The sequence below is a fragment of the Phalacrocorax aristotelis genome, chromosome 20 (assembly GCF_949628215.1).
Source record: "Phalacrocorax aristotelis chromosome 20, bGulAri2.1, whole genome shotgun sequence".
Lineage (NCBI taxonomy): Eukaryota > Metazoa > Chordata > Aves > Suliformes > Phalacrocoracidae > Phalacrocorax > Phalacrocorax aristotelis.
Window position 1 is genome coordinate 5,695,018 of NC_134295.1, and position 19,038 is coordinate 5,714,055.

The 19,038-nt window shown below is 56.6% G+C and overlaps 3 protein-coding genes across 7 annotated transcripts; 1 reads left to right on the forward strand and 2 right to left on the reverse strand.

The window, feature by feature from the left end:
- Window positions 1-1,062: 1,062 nt before the first annotated feature.
- On the reverse strand, window positions 1,063-2,414 carry NDUFS5 (NADH:ubiquinone oxidoreductase subunit S5). The gene is made up of 2 exons (XM_075114741.1): window positions 2,067-2,414; window positions 1,063-1,361 (listed from the first exon to the last, which is right to left on the reverse strand). Exons 1-2 carry the CDS (start codon window positions 2,280-2,282, stop codon window positions 1,257-1,259), a joined length of 321 nt encoding a protein of 106 aa, XP_074970842.1. The 5' UTR covers window positions 2,283-2,414; the 3' UTR covers window positions 1,063-1,256.
- Window positions 2,415-3,162: 748 nt separating this feature from the next.
- On the reverse strand, window positions 3,163-9,636 carry AZIN2 (antizyme inhibitor 2). 4 transcript variants are annotated; one of them, XM_075114966.1, is made up of 11 exons: window positions 9,019-9,636; window positions 8,090-8,204; window positions 6,731-6,897; window positions 6,461-6,634; window positions 5,509-5,681; window positions 5,264-5,395; window positions 4,746-4,911; window positions 4,462-4,624; window positions 4,277-4,389; window positions 3,792-4,006; window positions 3,163-3,447 (listed from the first exon to the last, which is right to left on the reverse strand). In XM_075114966.1, the coding sequence occupies exons 3-11, from the start codon at window positions 6,827-6,829 to the stop codon at window positions 3,306-3,308; spliced, it is 1,377 nt and encodes a 458-aa protein (XP_074971067.1). In that variant the 5' UTR covers window positions 6,830-6,897; window positions 8,090-8,204; window positions 9,019-9,636; the 3' UTR covers window positions 3,163-3,305. The 4 variants fall into 4 exon arrangements, with proteins under 4 accessions (XP_074971067.1, XP_074971069.1, XP_074971065.1 ...); XM_075114968.1 differs by lacking the exons at window positions 8,090-8,204; window positions 9,019-9,636 and adding an exon at window positions 7,275-7,460; XM_075114964.1 differs by lacking the exon at window positions 9,019-9,636 and having other exon boundaries at window positions 4,277-4,624; window positions 8,090-8,184.
- Window positions 9,637-9,850: 214 nt separating this feature from the next.
- AK2 (adenylate kinase 2) lies at window positions 9,851-17,312 on the forward strand. Of its 2 annotated transcripts, XM_075114969.1 has the most exons (7): window positions 9,851-10,035; window positions 10,552-10,677; window positions 12,512-12,622; window positions 12,731-12,825; window positions 13,522-13,594; window positions 14,177-14,372; window positions 16,490-17,312. In XM_075114969.1, the coding sequence occupies exons 1-7, from the start codon at window positions 9,916-9,918 to the stop codon at window positions 16,495-16,497; spliced, it is 729 nt and encodes a 242-aa protein (XP_074971070.1). In that variant the 5' UTR covers window positions 9,851-9,915; the 3' UTR covers window positions 16,498-17,312. The 2 variants fall into 2 exon arrangements, with proteins under 2 accessions (XP_074971070.1, XP_074971071.1); XM_075114970.1 differs by lacking the exon at window positions 16,490-17,312 and having other exon boundaries at window positions 9,856-10,035; window positions 14,177-14,567.
- Window positions 17,313-19,038: the final 1,726 nt, after the last annotated feature.

Genomic DNA, 19,038 nt, shown 5'->3' on the forward strand with positions numbered 1-19,038 from the left:
CGCGTGTCCAAAATACTGCTGATCCACTGGCAAAGGCATCGGCGGGGCAGGAGTCAGAGACCTGCACCTGCGGCCAGGAGCGACAGCACCGCGCAGCCCCTCGGCACGGCTCGGTGAGGGGCACCGCTGTCTCCGCCTGCCGGATGTTACACCACGCTTGGGTCAACGTTTATCAACCCAACGCGGGGATTTGCGAGGATCAGGGAACTCATAGGCTCCACCTGCATCAAAGATTAAGGGTTAAACCCACAATCACCGGTATTAAGAACATGGATTAAAGCACCGATCTGTCCCCCCTCTACTGACAGGTACTCACCTGCTTTAATGCTGTTACAAAACCGTGCTGGATTTGGCGGAAAAGGGGAAATGCCCGCTGTGGGACTGGAGGAACACCGGCTGCGCTGGGGGTCCCACTGCCAGGGCGCAGCGTGGAGGGCCAGACCACGGCAGGGCCTCCCGCCAGCCGCTGCCAGCAGGGCCCAGCGCCGCCACGGCGCTCAGAGGATCCCACTGACACACAGGATTTCAAAGCAAAGCCCCCAGCAAGGTCTGCCTCCAACACACTGAAAGGGCAGGAGAGAAACTGAATCCATCCGCTACCGCCCTGAATCCAGGTGGAAGAGAGTTGTTTTAACCAGGTGTTCACCTCACACACCACTACTGCCAGCTGGAGAGTGACTGGGAACAGCCCAGCACACACCAGACCCATGATCTGGCTGTAAATTAAGATGAAGTTTGGCAGGACAAGCTTGGATAAGTTTGTTTTTTTAACTCTTTCAGATTATTCCTCGTTTCCAGCAGTGACTGCTGCCTGGGAGGCCTGCCCACGGGTCAGCGGGAGGCACGGACTGCAAGCACAAAGGGAGAACTCACGACAGCCCGTGGCACCAGCAGCTGCCAGTGGCTCCCTCCGGGTCCAGGAGCGTTTCACCTCCTGCAGTGCACGTCCCCAGCACTGCTGCGGTGTTTTAGGGTGTCTTGAAAGCTCCCCTGGCAGCACTGCTACAGAGAGACACCCTTGAGCCATGCTTTACTCTGAAAAAAACACAAGACAGAGCCAAATCCTGTTCCGAAGGAGACATTTACTAGCCCAAGCAAGGGTTGATGTGGTGTCACTCCCCTTCAGCAGGGGAAGGGCCCCCACGCAGACCCCACCCCACCACTACAGCATAACCCGGTTGTGCCATGGGTTTTCTTCCCAGAGGAGTTCCACGTCAGCGACTCCACAGGCGACAGACGGCCATGTCTGCCACAAATCAAGGCCGCGCATCCTCTTTGCCCTTGTGGTAGTCGGGCGGCGCGTACTTCCCTTCCTTGATCATCTTGTCCCTCTGCTCAAGGATGGTTCTGAGCCGCACGGCCTGGCAAAGTGCACACAAGAGGGTCATGGCAGACACACAACGGGGTCACAGCAGTCAGGGAAGCACTCTGGTGGGCCCCAGGGCAGGTCCTGGCAGTCCCCAGAACCCGTGTAAATGTGGCACCTGTAATAACCCTGCCCTGGGGGGGTCCTCACATCTAACATGTGGGTTTGTGCCTTCTGCCAAAGACTTTAGGGCTTTCAGGCTGTTACAACACATTTTATTACTACTAATAATTGGGTTTTCAGCCCACAGCTGGCCAGACAGTATTTTCTCCCCTTGCTGCTGCAGCTGAGGACTGACCGGGGCTGCTGCTGGAGCAGAGGAGGGCCGCATAGGCAGAGAGGAAGGGACTGCGGAGAGCTGAGCCCAAAGCCCAGCCCTTGGGGAAGAGGCTGCTGCAGGGCCAGGACCCCCCACCTGCGGGGTAAGGCACGGTGCCTGCCCACCACCAGCCGGGAGGTGGTACCCGGCGGCTCCGGACACCGTCCCAGCGGGGTGCCCGATGACCAGGACCCCCCCCGGCAGCGCCCCCCACCCTGATCCCCCTCCCCAGCCGAGGCCGGAGCCCCCAAACCTTCTCAAGCGCTTGCCCTGGACCCTCAGCACCCTCTCCCCAGCCCGGCCCAAGGCCTCAGGCGTTCCCAGCCCCTCCCCCAGCTCGGCCAGGCCGCCCCCGTGCACCCCCCGCCCGGCGGCTCTCACCAACTTGGTGCGGTGCATGCACTCCATGAAGTCCTCGTACTCGGGCTGGCACTCGCGGCGGGCGCGGGTCTGGCCCAGGCCGTGCCCGCACTCCACCCACTCGCGCTCGAAGGCGTGACAGGCCCCGGCCTTGCCGTAGGGCTGAGGCATGCTCTGCCGCAGCATCCACCGGTCCATATCGATGCCCAGCTGGTTCTGCAAATCCCAGAACGGCATGGCTCCGCGCTTAGTCGCGACACGGACGCTGTCACGACACTGACACCCTCAGAACTAATTACCACCCCCCGCCGAGCTCCGTCCTTCACGGGCCTTTCACGACACTGCCTGCTATCAAGCGCAACGACCGCCGCGACACCCACATCGCGCTTTACGGTTGGCCGAGCCAACGAGACGAGCGGCACGAGCGTCGCTCCCCGCTGACAGCGCACCCTGGCGGGGCGGAGGAGAAGCCTCCCGCCGCGCCCCAGCGCCCCCTGCCGGCTGCTACGGCAGCCCCCGAGGCTCTCCCAGTACTCCCAGTGTCTTCCCCGTGCTCCCAGTGCCCCAGTGTCCCATTGCTCCCAGTGCACTCCAACCCCATACTTTAAGGTCCTCCTAGTGCCCCCCAGTTCCCCCAGTTCCCAGCTTTCAGAGTCTTGTGGCATCCCCTTTCCCTGGATTTATGGCCTCCCAGTCTCCATCTCCCCCTGCTGCAGTACCATACCTGTGCAGGACCCCTACCCACATCCCAGGAGCAGGGGGCTTCATCAGGGCTGACGAGCGCTTGGGGACCAAGGGAATGCCGCCAGGCCTGGGTCTTTCCCCCAGAAGCCACCCCTCTATTTCCCTACCCCCCCCAAATCCCAGGGGATGCCTGAACAGCATCCAAGGTTTGGGTGAACGGCCCCACCTTCCCTAACGAGCAAAGCCTCATTACGCAGCCAACTGCTCATTGCTGACCGATTCTCGGCCGCCTCCAGCGCAGGGCGGGGAGGAAGAGCTGGGGGCTCGCTGCGCTCAGCAGCCATTTATTACCATAACTCTCAAATAAAAAAGAACCCAAACCTGCTTGGCGCCACCCACCCACCCCTTCAGTAGGCACACGACACCACATGAGCAGGAGGAACGGGATTTATGGTGCATACTTCAAAGCCCTCGCCCACGGGTTCCCCGTGAGAGCAGAGCGGGGCGATGCCGGCAGCAGGCGCTGCCGCAGCCCGGCTGCCGTGGGACGTTTCCCGTGCCGGGTACCGGTGCTGCTCAGATGATGCTGGCCGGAGTGAAGACCGGGGTGACGCAGAGCGTGTCTGCCATCTCCCAGCCGCAGGACAGCGGGGTGCAGACGCTCTCGCGGTTGTCTTCTGTTTGCGGTGGCTTTCCCTGGAAGAGCTGGATGGCTTTCCTGCAAGTGGGAGACACCCAAGGGGGAGCAAGGGGAAGCAGCCCCTCACAAAATGCTGCAGGATGGGCCCCGGGGAAGGGGGAGTCAGGGGCATTCACATCCCCCAGAGCAACAGCCCTGTCTACGTGGGCAGAGCTGAGCTGCCTGTGGCTTCCCCAGTGAAAAACTGGCTCAAGTCTGTCCATGTTTAAAAAAAATGTGAGTTTTGCCTCTGAGGCCAGTTTTTTACCCTGAATCTCCAGGTTCTGGGACTCAGATTTGACCCTCTCCCTTGGGCAAAGAGGGAAAGACAGCGTCTCCCCCGGGATTAATCACTGCCCTGCTCAGACAGGACCGTCTCTTACCAGGCCACGCGGGACATGGTGTAGGTGATCTGTGGCTGGGGACAGCCCCCAAGCAGGGATGAGGTTGCGATGGTGTAGGCACCCATATCCTCGAAAATCAGCCAGTCCCCAACCTGCAGCTCGGGCAGCTCCAGGCTGTCAGCAATGCGGTCCTCTGCATGTCCCGGGGGGCCCCAGAGGCTGCTGCTGTGCGCGGGGTGGTCTGGGCAGGGCTTCTGCAGGGGAGAGATGGAGCAGCCGCAGGGGATGAGGACGCACTGGTGCCCAGTGACCTGCCTTGTCCCACCTGCCCTGAAGGCCTGACCCTGAGAGCCCATGGCCTCTGGCTACAGCCCTCCTGATTCACCACCATCGCCTCTTCCCACGGCCTCTGCTCTCCTCTGGCACCGAGCCTGGGGCCAGCCACGATGCAAGGGTCGGCTGAGGCGATGGGACGCAACGCAAGGGACCCGCTGGACTTTCCTCAAACTGAGCCAGACCCTCACCTTGTGCAGCTGAGGTCTGGGGCAGGGGCTGTCAAACAGGAGGCAGCTGAAGGTGTCATAGATGCCATCGCTAAGGTGATAGACGAGGCTCTTCTTGCCACCAGACTCTTCCTCTGGGGGGGAGCAGGGACAGGGCTCAGCGGGGCTTGGGGACACAGGCGGGCCCATTCCGCTGTCCCACCTACCATCAGAGCCAGGCTGCTCCGCGGGAACCTCTTCCATGGCAGTGATGCTGGCAGCGAAGGTGAAGGCGGAGGTGACGTAGTATCGCCCAGGTCTTGCAACGATCTCCACCCCGCAGCCGTCTGGGAAATACAAGTCCAAGGCAGAGTTTATCATGGCAGCGATCTGGGTAGGAAGAAGATGTTCCCTCTCGGTTAGCTTGGTCCCTCTGCAGGGAGCCAGACCCATGGGTGACCCTCCGGCCTCGCTCTCTGCATGCTGGGCACAGGTGTCGGGAGCCGTGTACCTCTTCGAACTGGGCTCTGGTGTCCTCAGTGCCAGGGAATCCCCCTCCAATGTCCAGGAGGTGCATCCGGTAGCCCAGCTCTGTGCCCATCTCGAAGGCCAGCTGCGCCGCAGCCACAGACTGAGCGAAGGCCTGGGGCTCCAGACCGCAGCTCCCCAGGTGAAAGCTGAGGGCACAGTCCCTTTTTCAGCAGGGCTCACCCATCCCCAGGGAGCAGTGAGGGGACACGGCACTGGGATTATCACTCACTAAGGGCAGCTCTGCGCTTCCCACACACCACCCCGAGTGAGACTGCCTGGCCTGCCCCACAAAGCCCCCCAGACCCTCTCTGAGGGCCAAACCTGCCCCAAATTGGTCCCAACAAGGGTCCCTCCCCAGATCACAACCTCCACCTCACTCCCAGCCAGAGCAGCCAGTGGCTCTGTGGACCCCTGCATTGTTCTGGCAAGGCAGAGCTCCCCACAGTCCCCTCCGACATGGGATGAGCACCCCTATGGAAAAAGGACCAGGTGCTGTACCTGATGCCAACAACCTCCACAGCCTGCTCCTTCGCTGTCTCTAGCAGGTGCCGGCAGGACTTGAGCGTGGTCCCAAATGTCATGCTCGGATGGGTAGAGGGGCTGGAGTCAGCAGCAATACCCAACAACATCCTGCAGAGCAAAGCCGCTCTGTGTCTGGGATCTTCAGGCCCTCAGTCACCTCACAGCCATCTCCCCGGCTCCGACTCCAGCCTCCCACTGCAGCGGTGCTGCCAGACACCTACCTGGCATGAGGGTGGCTCCTGGCCACCTTGCTCAGCTCCACCTCGTTATCGAAGGTCATCAGCTGCACGCTGTGGTTGGCTGCGTATTTGATGTGGGCAACCTGCTTGCAGGGGCTGCTGTAGAAGATCTTGTCAGCTGGGACTCCGATGCCTTGAACCCGTGCAATCTCTGCCTGCAGAGAAAGGGCACGCATGTAGGCAGCTCCTCGGGACCGGCACTGCCCACGCCCGGCCACAGCCAGCCCTGGGCCTCGGCCAGCTTGCAGCATCGCGAAGGGCAAACCGCCAGCATTGCAGCCTGGGCTTTTCCAGGGAAAATCCGCAAGACCTCAAAGGGATCGCAGCATACTTTGTCCTGGCAGGGGCAGGTTGTGGCAAGATGTTTACAAGCGGCATGAGACCAGGAGGAAAGAAAACCAGTGGGTTTAGCAGGCATGGGTTAGGTGCATGTATACCCTGTGAGCTGCTGTGAGGATTACGGCTGCAGCACTGGTCTGAGCTGCCATGACTTTTTGCACTTTCTCCTCCTGGTAACACGCCTTATTTAATTAGATACTAGTGGCTTAACTTTCGATCCTCCCTGGAAATCTGGCTGTGAGCAAATGAGAAGCAGGAGGGAGCAGAGAGCTCTAGGCTCAGCCTGAAAGGCACCAAGATTTGGATGGCTGCGGTAGTGGCACCCCAGGGATGTGCCCTGCCACCAGCCAAGCCTGCCAGCCAGGACACCAGTTCAGAGACAGGAATGTCAGTCAAAGGGAACAAGCCTGAGTCACCAGGCAGAGAGGACCGGGATTTCTGGGCTGTGCTGGGAGGGTTCTGACAGCAGAGGGAGACTCCTGCCCCTGTAAATGTCATCTAGCGACTGAAAACTTAGGAAAGGAGGGTGAGCTCTGCCACTCTCCCACAAATGCCCAAAGGATGCTCATCCCGAGCTGTCCTCCCATGACCCTACCTTGTTGGTACAGGCGAAGCCTGCCCCCAGCTCAGCCAGCAGCCTTATCACTCCTTCGCTGCTGTTGCACTTAACTGGGAAGTAGGGTTTCACACGGGGCAAGGCCTTCAGGAAATGCAGGTATTTCTTCACAATGTCCCCAAGGTCTGCCACGAAGAAAGCTTGCTGGTCAGTCTAGGAGAAAGCCAGAGTGAGCAGGAGTCGGCTCCCCATGACTGCCTCTGCCGAGGGGGTTCGGCTGCTGGGAGCAGCAGAGCTGCCAGCCCTCACCGCCTGGCACAGCTCCACGAGGAGGTTCTCCAGGAGGTCTCTGGTGGTGAAGCCCTCCTCCACCATCATGAAGTTGGACTCGTTCAAGTACCCATTCATGGTCAAGGTGTGGTGACACTAGTTCAAAGCCTCCTTGAGTAGGGTATAGCTTCTAAGTATGAAACACACTGGAAAAAGAAAGGGAATATTAGAGGCAGGGCCCAGATGCTCCACCAGTGTACACCACCCAGCCTGCACCCCGAGGTGCTCCCTGTGCTTCCCACGGGCTGTACGTGGCAGCACTGCCCTGGGTAGAGCTCTCAGCTGCTCTCCTCCAAACCAGCGCCTCAGCTGAGAGCCCTACTGTGAGTTAAAGCATCTTCTCTAGGGGGAAGATCTCTGCAGCTCAGAGCTTTGTTTTGGCACACAGTAGCCCTGTCTTCTTCAGAGGCAGTTCAGGCACCAACACAGTTAACAACAAAGCCAACTTCTCTGCAAAGCAGATGGCCTATATAAGCCAGAACGTGTCCCTTCATGTTCAGGCATGTAGCTAGATCTGCTGTACCTTGCAGAGGGTGAAGATCCCTCGCGGTTTTCAAACAGCTGAAGACTCATAGACCCACCTTCCCAGGCACACAAGCCCCATGAAAAGGGAGGCAGCTTTAAAGAGCACAGCACAGGCCACTCGCTGATGGCAGCTGACCTGGGGACAGTTTGGATCCGTGCTGTGGTTCCAGTTTCACATGTCTCCTGTGACACAGGGTGTGGAACAAGGGGACAAGGTAAGCTGCATGGTGTTTCCTGGCTCACAGGCTTAGCAGAGCTTTAGCTTTAAGCTCACGTGCTTAGCTTTAACAATCTCCTCCCCTGGCTCTGGCTCATCTCATAACCCAAGGAGCTGAAAAGCTAGCACGAGATTGCAGGAAACATTTCCACTCCAATAACTCAGATCTAGCTCCAGGGGTCTTATAGGAACATGGTCCCTCTGATCTGAAGCAAGCCGGAGCTTTCAGAGATTTAATTTCTCAGAGCTTTGCATCACCTCCTCCTCTGCAGAGACCTACTTACGACATTTCGGATCAGCACTAGGAGAAAGACCACACTGACCCTGGAGTGGCAGGGTGTTGTAATACATTGAGCAAGCACCACCAGTAAATTCCAGAGAGGGGGAATGAGGAGAAAAAATGGGGTTTGAAGCTCTTAGAATTTCATACTTGTGCAAGGAGAGCAACTCCTCCAGCCTTACCCTTCACTCCCCAAAGACATCGCTAACCAGCACCCAGCCCACCCTGGCCAGGCACAGAAATGATGAGCAATTAAGTGGGTCATTCCTGCCAGCCCTGGGCAAACGTGCCCCAGCCTCAGACGTCCCCTCCTTACCAAGGTCCAACGCCTCCCTCGCAGGTGACTAGGCGCGCTGCCAGGGGGGCCCCCCGAGGAACGCCGAGCTCCCGCAGCACCCCAAGGCACAGCTGCTGCTGGGGGTCCGAGGTCTCTGGGGAGAGGCAGCAACGAGGCGTTAGCGGGGGACACGGGCACTGACGGCAGGGTGCCCTCCACCCACCATTCCCAAAACTCAGCATCTACAGGCAGCCCCCAGCGGCCCCCTCTGCACCATGCCAGGCAAGCCAGCTCCCCCAGCAGCCCCGCACAGTCCTCCCACCCCATTACCTTAGAAATCATTTAAACAGATTATGCCCATGGATCGCTGAAGAGAACGAACTGGCTCCAGCAGCGGCTGTTTGTCCTGCCCTGGTTCCCTGACTGTCCCAGCCCCTGGACCAGCTATCCCTGCAGAAAAGGGGGGGGGGCTCTGCACTCTGTATCCCAGCACCCCCCTCCCAGCTCTGCCTCACAACCGTGGCCATGGCAACCAAACCCAGCCACCCCATTGGCTGAGCTGCCTCCGAGCATCCTTCATCCTTTTCAGGGAACGCTCCCCACCTCACCCACCCCTTCCCAGGGCTGGGGCTGCCCCCAACAGACACCCCAGGCTCTCACTGAGTCCTTGCCACACCAGCAGCTCATTCCCAGCCTGACAGCACGAAGGGCTGCAAGCCTGCCCACAGCCCCAGCCCTGGTGCAAGGGTATTCGTGGCTGTGTGTGCACGGTGTGCGCAGGGACCCTTGGGGGGGGGAATGCCAAAAATACCTCTGAAATATTGCTGCCAGGGAAACGAGGCTTACTGCAGATAAAAGGCTGAGCAGCACCTGTTTGGCTGGGGAGGTTGTCGGGATGATGTCAGGGACTGATTCTGCTCTCGCTGCGCTGCTGCCAGTCTCGGTTGGTTCCCCAGCAGCAGACTCACCTCTGTCATATGTGCAGATGTGTCTGGTCCCTCAGTCCTGCCTTTGCCCGCATTTGTGCACCTAGAAACGGCTCCACTGCTCCAGCCCACAAACACCACAGGCTGAGGAAGGGATTTTTTTCTTCTGCTTGTTAATTTGCAATTCCCTCTTCAGTGTTGCTGAGGAGTCAATGTTCTGTGAGTGGAGGGGCAGCTGCATCCACTGAGGAGGTGAGAGGGGCAGACTTAGCCTGCGTTCCTGTATTCAACACTGCGGTCTTGGCTTTGCCATGGACTCTCCTGCAAACCAGGGCCAAGGAAGCTCTTGTCTCCTGTGAGATCCTGGCCTTTTTCCCGGTGCTCTGGCCCAGCACCCAGCCCTGGTTTGCACCATGCAGGATGGAGCGGAGCTCTGCGGAGAGCACCTTGCTGGGAGGAGGGCAGATTGGTACGGGCTCTCAGCAGCGCGGTGCAGAGCACCGCAGGGCCCACTCGTTTCTGGATGTGGTGCCGGGCAGTGCTGGGATACAGAGCCCACGCAGCGCAGCCGAATCCACCCCACGCAGGGGCCGACGGCACACGCAGCGCCACGGGGAGCACGGCGGGCTGCAGCCCGCGCACTGCCGCCTAGCCACGCCCGCCACCGGTGGAGCCACGCCCACTACTGGAGAAACACCATCCATTACTTGGACAACCCCGCCCACTACTTGAGGAAACCCCGCCCACCAGCGGAGAAAACCCGCCCACTACTGGGAAGCCACACCCTCTACTTGCGGGAACCCCGCCCACTACTTGGGAAACCCCCCCGTCCCCTACTTGAGAAACCCCCCCGCTAGCTGCGTAACCCCGCCCAGGTGGCGCGCGACGCCGGTGTCTCCGCCCCTTGGCCGCGGGGCGGGCGCGCAGTCGGTGGCGGCCATGGCTCCGAGCGCGCAGGCCGGCGGTGGCGGCGGCAGCGGGAAGGCCCCGGGCCCGGGGCTCCGGCAGGGCATCCGCGCCGTCCTGCTGGGGCCGCCCGGCGCTGGCAAGGGCACGCAGGTGAGGTGGGGGGTGCCGGGCTGAGGGGGCATGGCGGAGGGCCTGAGCCGCCTCCGGAGGGAGGCTTGGTGAGACCGGGCCGCCCGGCCCTCCCCACTACCGGGCCCGGTGTCGCCGCCGCCGCCGGCGGGAGGGGCGCGGGTGTCCAGGCCCCCTTTCCCCCGGCGAGGGACTGGGGCGTGCGGCCAGCGCCGTTCTGCAGGGCCCGGGGGTTCCCCTCCGCCGGCGGCTCAGGTGCGCGGACCCGCCGCCCCCAGGGACCAGGGCGCCGGGGCCCTTTGTCCCGGACCCCGTCCCTAGGGGGGCTCCGGTGTCCTGGCCCCGCTCCCGGGGCTCCCGGCACCTCAGGGCTGCGCGGCGGGCTCTGCCATGTGCTGGCCCTTCCCGCTGCCGCGGGTGGGGACAAGGCCCCACCGGGACGGGGGGTCCCAACCCCGGCTGGGCCTCAGCCCCGTGGTCCTGGCTCGGAACCACCCCGGCGAGCTCACCTCACCTCATCTCTGTTCTCTCCCGCAGGCTCCGAAGCTGGCCGAGGCCTACTGCGTCTGCCACCTGGCAACTGGGGACATGCTGCGGGCCATGGTGGCCTCGGGGTCCGAGCTGGGCAAGCGGCTCAAGGAGACGATGGATGCGGGGAAGCTGGTGGGTAGCAGTGAGATGTGCTGGGAGGGGAGATGGGCTGGCAGCACCTGGATCGAGAGCTGCCAGAATCCACCTCTTAATTAGAAGCCTTAGTGATAAAACCCAATTAGTGGAGGAAAGGCAGGTTGTAGGGTGAAGGCAGGGGTGGGAGTGGTTCTTATTATCCTGCAGGAGACATATCCTATATAAAAATCATTGCTCTTCCAACTTGCTCCTTGCTTACCAGCAGCCTGTCTGTCCCTGGCTGGTTTTTTCTGCCACAGTGCTTTTATGTTCACGGGGTGCAGTGTGGGTTGTGGTTCCTGAACGTTGAGGGAAGGTTTATCCTTGGAGCTGCAGGATGTTTCAGTCATGCTTTGCGGCTCCTGTGTCCCCTTCACATGATGTCTGGACCCCTGTGGGGTGAAAGGGTTTGTTCAGAGGGTTCATCTATGCCCTAGCTCTTGCATAAATGCCATTTGCTCGTAACCGTAAAGTGAAAATAGACTTCGGGGGTGTTGCTGTGGTGATTAGTGGGTGCTGCATAATGCTTTGTGAGAGAGACACTTTGGATCCCCAAGAGACAAGTGTGGATCTCTGACGTGTAAATTTTCAGAGGATCTAATTATCTTACCAAAATGACTGAAATATTTTGGGGAAACTTGAAGGACACCAAATTGCAGTGACTTGCCCCAAAGGTAAGCGGTGTGGGGCAGATCTTGGGCATCGCTGCTGGCTGTCGCGGGCTTGTAACGCCCCACGGAGAATCTGCAGGCCCCAGGTAGCAAGAGCGACATGGCTTATCTCCAGCTTTTGCTCAAAGCTTGCATTGCGACACTGAGCCTGCAATATCCCAGCTGGTTATGAAAGATAGGGACGTTATCTGGCAAGGCTGGTGGTATCTGCCACGTGTGTGTGGCAGCCGGCACTGGGCTGCTCTGCAGGTGTATCGTAGCAGTGTACTCTGGCTCTGAGATAACTCAGCTGGGAGCACAGCAGTGTCGGAGCCTGGAATGGGTTTTTATGCTCGATTATGAAGCAGGACCCCTTTCTCTGGAAGGGGTAATCAGGAAGGCACAGAAGTGACTGCTGCTTCGCCCAAACTGCCCCCCCACCCCTATGCTCCAGGGCTCTTGTTTACAAGTGCTGTGACACTCTGGTCCCCAGTCCTGCTGGGTCCCAGCTGTGTGTGCTGGAGAAAACAGCGCTGCTGAGGTGAGCTACTCCCAAATAAATAGCTATTGTCGGGGCTGCAGCATCTGGTGTTACTTTCCAAATGCTGCAGTGTACAAAAGGTACCGATCCCAGCCGTATGTTGAGATTGTGATACAGGAAAAACTGTCCGGTGAGGCCAGAGCTTGTTGGCAATTATTGAGCATTTACCATCACATGTGGTTTATGACAGTCAATGAGCAACTCACCTGCTTTGCCCTTCCTGGCCATGCCTGCCTGCTGAGGGGTATGTGTAGGTGAAGCTACAAAGTAACAGGAAATAAAGGTTATCTAGGGAATTTGTCTTCAAGCTGGGTCTCCCTTGAAATACGATGACCTTTGTAACAGTGAGGTTACGGCGCTGGTACAAGTCCATGCACAGGCTGGAGTGTCCCTGGCATGAAACGTCTCATTAGCCACGTCTTAGGGTTGACAGCTGTGGCACGGAGTGCTTCCCTGACATGGGCAGGTCTGAACATGCAGCTTTCACCCTGCTAACAGCAGTGCCCTGTGCTGTGGCCGCTGCCTCTGGGACCAGGAGCGGCTGTAAGAAGGGGCTGATGCAGCCTGGGCACTGGCATGAGTACAGCAGCTGTGTGTAAAATCAGGATGTTCCTCCTGACCGCCTGTGTGTTCCCCGCAGGTGAGTGATGAGATGGTGGTGGAGCTGATTGAGAACAACCTTGACTCCCCTCCCTGCAAGAATGGCTTCCTCCTGGACGGCTTCCCACGCACAGTGAAGCAGGCTGAAATGGTACGTGAGCTCCTGTTCAGGGACTGCTCTGGCATCTCCTCTTTCCCTGGAGACAGGGGACCCTCGGCTGTGCCTCTGCCCCTCTGAGTTGGGTGCTTTCTGTTGCAGCTGGATGAGCTCCTGGAGAAGAGGAAAGAGAAGCTGGACTCTGTAATTGAGTTCAGCATCCCTGATTCCTTGCTCATCCGGAGAATCACTGGACGGTAATTCTTCTCTCCCAAACACTCAGGGTTTCCTAGTTTAGGGGAAAGCATCCTGATTTTGGATCCTCGTGTCATTCTCACAGTGTTTAGGGCTAGCTGCGGTGCCGGTCTGTATTAGATTTCTGCTCTGTTCAAGCCTTCCTGCCCTGATCCCTTGCCTGGTTTCCTGGGCCTTGTCTGGCCTTGTCTGGGCCAGCCTTGAACAGAGCCCCTTCATTGCCCTATAAATAGGGCTGCCTGTGTGAATCAGCGTCCTTGGTGACCCAGCTCAGCCTTTAAGCCTGATGTCTGACAGCTAATGTCTTGCTTCTCTGGAGCTATTACTGCTCCCTTACGCAGGACGTTGCATGTGTGTTCAGGCACTGCTGAACCTTCTGGCCAGGGTCAGCTGTGGTCGTGAGGCACACAGATGCCTCCCACTGTTTGCTGTTGCACTGTGTCACCCTCACCTTCAGGAGCTCAGCCCCTTCCCCAGTGAAGCATGAAGTGAAAAACCTGTTTCCATCTCCTAGCACAGCAACTTTTTTCAAGTGCCTGAAGAGGCCCTTGATACAGAAATAGCTGGAAGAGATTTTTCTTAATAGAGAAAGGCTAATCGGGTTGCTATAGCAGATGTTTCTGTGCTGTGGAGTGGCAGGTTCAGGAGACCTTGTCCTGGCACCGGGCTACTTTGCTGACACTTGCTTTCTGTCTTAGGCTGATTCACCCAGCAAGTGGCCGCTCTTACCACGAGGAGTTCAGACCCCCGAAAGAGCACATGAAGGACGATGTATGTGAGCTCCCAAGGCCGCAGCTTACGTTGCTTTGGGTTTAGCTGATGCTTTGCAGCGTCCCTGGAAAAACTAATCTCTTTCCTTCTCTCATACCTTCTGTCCTGGCTTTCTGGGGAGCGTGGGGAACTGCCTGGGCAGCCTGGGCCGACGGCACTGCGGGGAGCGAGGCCTGGAGGGATGAGTGAAGGGCATGGCCGTTCTGCAGAGCTGGCCCAGGCTCTGCCAGCCTCAGAACTTGTTGGACTCTGTCCATAGCTGAAGCTGCGGTGGGTTGTGACTGGTTTCCTTCCTGGGGAGCAACTGTAGCCGGTGTCTGCTCTTAAGGCTCCTTTTAGCAAGCAGAGTGGTGTGTAGGGGAAAGACCACGATGCTGAATCCTCTCTTCAGGACTGCTCTAGGACGTGTTTTGGCTGCCCTGGGTTCGCCCCGCTCCCTCCTGCAGACCTGGGGATCGCCTCTGCAGCTCCACATTGTAGCCTGTCTCGGAGGAGGGGAGCAGGGGTTGTCATAGCTGCAGAGAGAAGGGGGGAGCGTGCCAGGCTGCAGCTAGCTGGAGACTGTCCCCTTGCTTCTCCCAGGTCACTGGAGAGCCCCTGATCCGCCGTTCGGACGATAACGAAACAGCCTTGAAAACCCGCCTGAAGGCCTATCACACGCAGACTGCTCCCCTGGTCTCCTACTACAGCAAGCGAGGGATCCATACAACGGTGGATGCCTCCCAGTCTCCCGACATGGTGTTTGCTAACATCCTGGCAGCCTTCTCGAAAGCAACATGTAAAGACCTGGTTATGTTCATTTAGGGCTCCGTCCCAGGATGGAGCTCTCCCTTTTCTCTCTCTGTCTCTCCATCTCTGTCTCTCTGGGGCCAGGGAGGGTGAAGAGCTAAGCAGAGTAGAAGAGGAGGGGGCAAGATGATGCAGCCCAGCGCAGGGCTGCGCTAATTCTCTATTAAACAAGCTGTTAACGGTCTCTCTCTCAGTATATTTGAATGTCAGTGTCTGCAGATGCCAGAGGTTTGGCCCCTAGAGGTCGCAGCGAGCCAGAGCACCAGCTGCCTGCTGCCAGAAACGGGGCTTGCATCCCTTTGGGTCAAAAGGCTTTTGTTTAATTCTAGCGCTGTAGCTCCCTGGAAGGAGCTGTACTTTCAGCTCCTCCTGGCTGCTCCACAGGAGACTAGCGGAAGGTTGGAGATCAGGACTGATCGTTGGGGGAAGGACCCTCACTGGGTGCCGGATAGGTGATGCTCTCTGTCAGCTGCAGGAAATGAAACATGGGGTTGCCTGTGGGAAGCATGTGAAAGGCTGTGTGCGTGTCAGCTGGGGAGCAGCTGCAGGAGGGACATGTTGGCTGTGCACCTCAGTGCAGCCTGATGCTGTGCGGGGCTGGGTGAGAACTTGTTCTTGTTGTACGTGTTTTTAGTCTCTGTGGGATGGCAGGATACCTGAGAGCACAGCCTGTCTTCCATGCTGATGGGGCTTGTGGGGCAGAAAGAAGGTGGGTGAAAGCTGGGGGCTTTCAGCCTCTCCTCATTTGTGGGCCCCAATACAGCAAATACTAGTGAGATGCTTTTGGGTTTTTTTAACAACATGAAGTCTCTGGTCAGAGCCTGACAGTCACTGTGTGTGGCAAGTTGGGATCTCCTGAAGACAAGAAAAGGACTTGGGTTTTATCTCTTCACTCTTGCCTTGGCTTTGTCCAAGGAGATGAAAATGTGTTGAGCTTTTCCTGATTGCAAAGTCTAAATCCTTATTGCAAAACACATGATATTTTTTTTCAAGGCCTGAGAGATGGTGTTATTAACCACTGGCTTAATGTGCCCTTGAGCTAATGACCTTTGTTTTGAGATCATGGAAATGTACTTGTTTCTTGAGCAAATCAAACAGCTCCATCAGGCTGTCCCATTTGAGGACGCTGTGTGCAGTGTGGTTAGTGCCCCAGCTTCTCAGGGCCATTACGCCGCCACGTGGTGACCCTGCAAGGCTGGTGACGACCTTTGCCCATGTGGGATTCCAGCCCTTCCTAGAGGACCCTGCTATAAATGCAGATTGGCTCAGATGAAACTTTGTCCTTTGGCCTTCCATGTATGTTTACTGATTTTGTGTTATTGAATACTCTCCTCTTTCGAGGAGACAGCCTGTCTCCCTCCTCTGCACTGAGCTGCTCTGGGCTGTGTGTCCAGATACCTAATCCTCAGGAATCCCTTGCTCTTTTTCTTAGTAACTTCTCTTTTGTCTGAAAACTGCTTTCTGTCCTCATACATCATTTCCAGGAAAACAACCTCTTCCCTTCCAGCAAACTGGAAATAACACCAGGAACTGAAAGCAGTTGACTTTTGTTGCACTTGAAAGCACATGACTGTGGGGAGACAGGGTTTGAAAGTAAACGGTGCTGGTTTCGTCAGCAACACGCGGTCCCCTGAGATCCCCCAGATGGCTCCTGCCTTGTCAATAGCCTCTGGATTTCCTGTGAAAGGGCAGCCCCGGCACGTGGCGTCAGCGTGCTGGGAGGTCGGGATAGCATTTAGCGTAGGACTGCTGTGCTCCAGCGGGGTGGAGAGGAAAATGTGAGAGCTGCGCTGGCATCTCGGTGACTGTAGAGGAATTCTGAGTGGAAGTGGCTTTTATCTTGGCATCTCGAGAGAGTCAAAGAGGAGAGCTGCAGCCCCCTACGTGCTGCCGTGATGGCAGGAGGGGTTCCTGGCCAGCTGGCGTTCTGGATTTGGTCATGGTTTTACTCCACAGCAAGAACAATGTGTTCTTCCACTCTCTGACCCTTTTCCCCTTTGTGCTCACTTTGCATCCAGCTCGCCAGCCTTTTCCTGCCATAAACCATGATTAATTTTGGGTTTTTCCCTAAATCTATTTTTTTTTCTTTGTTCCCATTTATTCCAGCTGAGTGACTCCATGGGCCGGATGAGAGACCACCAAACGCTGCACGCTCTGCTACATCACCCATTGCAGCCCTCCCCTGGGTGCAGGGGAGGCAGGGAGGGCAGCTGGGAGGGGGGTTACAATTGATGGGAGGGGAATAAGGAGGTGGTAGACAAGGGGTTTGGGGGCTGATTTGGTTGGTTTTTGTTTGGGTTTCTTATTCAGCAGAATCATTGTGAAGAGGAGACGGCCTTCTCCTTAAAAATCACAGTTTGGGGAGGCAAAACAATTGTACAGAGTAAAACACCTCTGCCAGTGATCAGACACAGGTCCTTGACCTGTTAGGAGGGTAGGGCTAGATGCTGTTCCAGGCTTCTCCAGGACTTTCAGGGCTTGTCTTGTGGGCTCTTGGTACTCAGAGGCCACTGCAACGTTTGCTGTGATTTTTCTGAAGTTGCTTCCTGTCAGCGAGGACCAAAATGAACAAAATGACTCATCATTTCTGAAATGGAAAGGAAAAAAGGATGCCATGGTCTTTTCCTGGAAGTTGTGTTTTTCTTGTTCTGCTGCATTCCTAAACCCTGGCATAGAGACTTCTCGACATTTCTCTGCTGCTGAACAGAGGGGCTGCGGCTCTAGTCCAAGCCTGCCTTACTTGGCAATGGGGTGGCTTTTCTGTGATCTTGACCACGCTGGAATTCACATAATTCTGAAGAAATGCAAAAGAGACTTTCTTAAATGACTGCAAAAATAACACTTAATTGGTTTTTTGCATTTCTTTTTAGATCAAATGGTGCCTTGTCTAACCTCTGAATCAATAATAAAATAACCCCTTTACATTTTGTATCTGTTGCTGTGTCCTCTTTGACCCGCAGACTGTGGAAGACGAGCAGGCAGGTGACAGCATAGCTGACTAACAATTGAGCTGGGTGGATCCTCGGGCCTGATCCCATCTCAAGGATGTTGTTCTGAGCAGTTGAAAATGTGGCTTGTAATTCCTTTTATCTCTTCCTTGCCGAGTGTGTTCCAGTGCTTTGTATCACCATAGCAATGGTGTCTTCTGTTGCTCTTCATGCGTGGTGCTGAAAGTGCTGAGCCCCTGTGTATCCTGACCCTTCCTGGTCAGAGCTCCTCTCAAGTATTTTTAACTGATGTAATTCCTAGCCTTTTCCCTCTCCCTTCACATCACCAGTGTGTGGAGGAGCTGATGTTATTTCCTTCTCTCCTCCTGCAGTAACTGGAAGCTACTTATCGTGTCTCCTCATTTGCTTTCTGCCTTTCGTGCCTTGTTGCATCCCTCCCTTCCCCTCCACCGGTGCCTCTCTCTACTGTCTCTAGCTATGCGAGGGCAAAAGCTGTAACGCAAGAAACGAGAGCATTTCCTGGCCTCCATTTATCCTGCCTGCACAGGGACCCTGACCGTGGCTCTCTGAGGTATCTCAGAGGAAGGCTGTTCTTGGTGATGGAGGATCGCTGTTTTTCCACAATGCCCTTGTACCCACCCTTGCAGCCCTGCTTGTGTTCAGGGCTTCGGTTTAGGGACTGTGGACAGGCACCAGAAAGGGCCAAGCTGCTGCATATGCCCACTTCCTCCAGAAACTGCTGTTTTTTTCAGCATAATCGGGCATTCTCAATCCTCTGCCATTCAGTCTCTGTGCTCTGGTGTTGCCATTACCTCTGCATTTAGCATTCTCTCTCTTGAAGGCAAGCTTGTGCCTCTCTGGCGTTGGTGGTGTTCTTCCCTTGTTTCTTTTGACGGTGAATGTTAAACTATGCTCTTCCTTGTTGTTTGGGATTGTGTCCTCTACTACTTGCCTGCTGTTGTTTTAAAAACCTGTTCTGCCTGCTCCTCCTGGCTTTCTAGTACGTGGCATGGATAAGTCTTGGCTCCTCTGAGCTGGGCTGCTTCTGTTTGATCCTTGCCTGAGTGTGGAGCATGAAATGAATTGTTGGGCTGCTGTGGGAAAGGCTGCTGCTGGGAGGCTGCTGTAGCTCAAGCCTACATCCTCTGTAGTTGGATCTGTTCTGTGACCTGTCTCTGTCACATTGACCTTGAATGTTTTCCACAGCACATGATGCTCTGCAGGTGCTGTAAATTCCTTCTGTTCAATGATTTCACTCCAAGCTGCTTATCAGGCACTCTTTTGAAAACTGTGTTCATATTTCATACGCGCAATTATTCAGCAACTATAAAAGGGGAAAATTGCTATATATAGCACAAGGACCAGCATCAAATAGGACACTGAATTCTCACTGATAGAGGAAGTGACCTGTTCTCTAATGCAGCAATATTTCTGCTGAAAAGGAACAGCATCTTGGATGGGGGGGAGGGATGAAAAGCCCTGGGCCATCTCTTTCCATTAAAAATGTGCTGCAGTCCTAAAAATACAGTATCTGCCCTTCTCCCTTCCTGATGAAACCATCTGCGAAAGAGAAATTGCAGAAAAACCTTTCACTGTGGATTTGCGGTTAGTAATAATGTGTCCACCGACTCCTGATGGTCTGGTTTGGAGCTGGTCTTAAGCTTCTGATTGATACCTGATCTCTGACCTTGACCTGGGAGTGAGAAG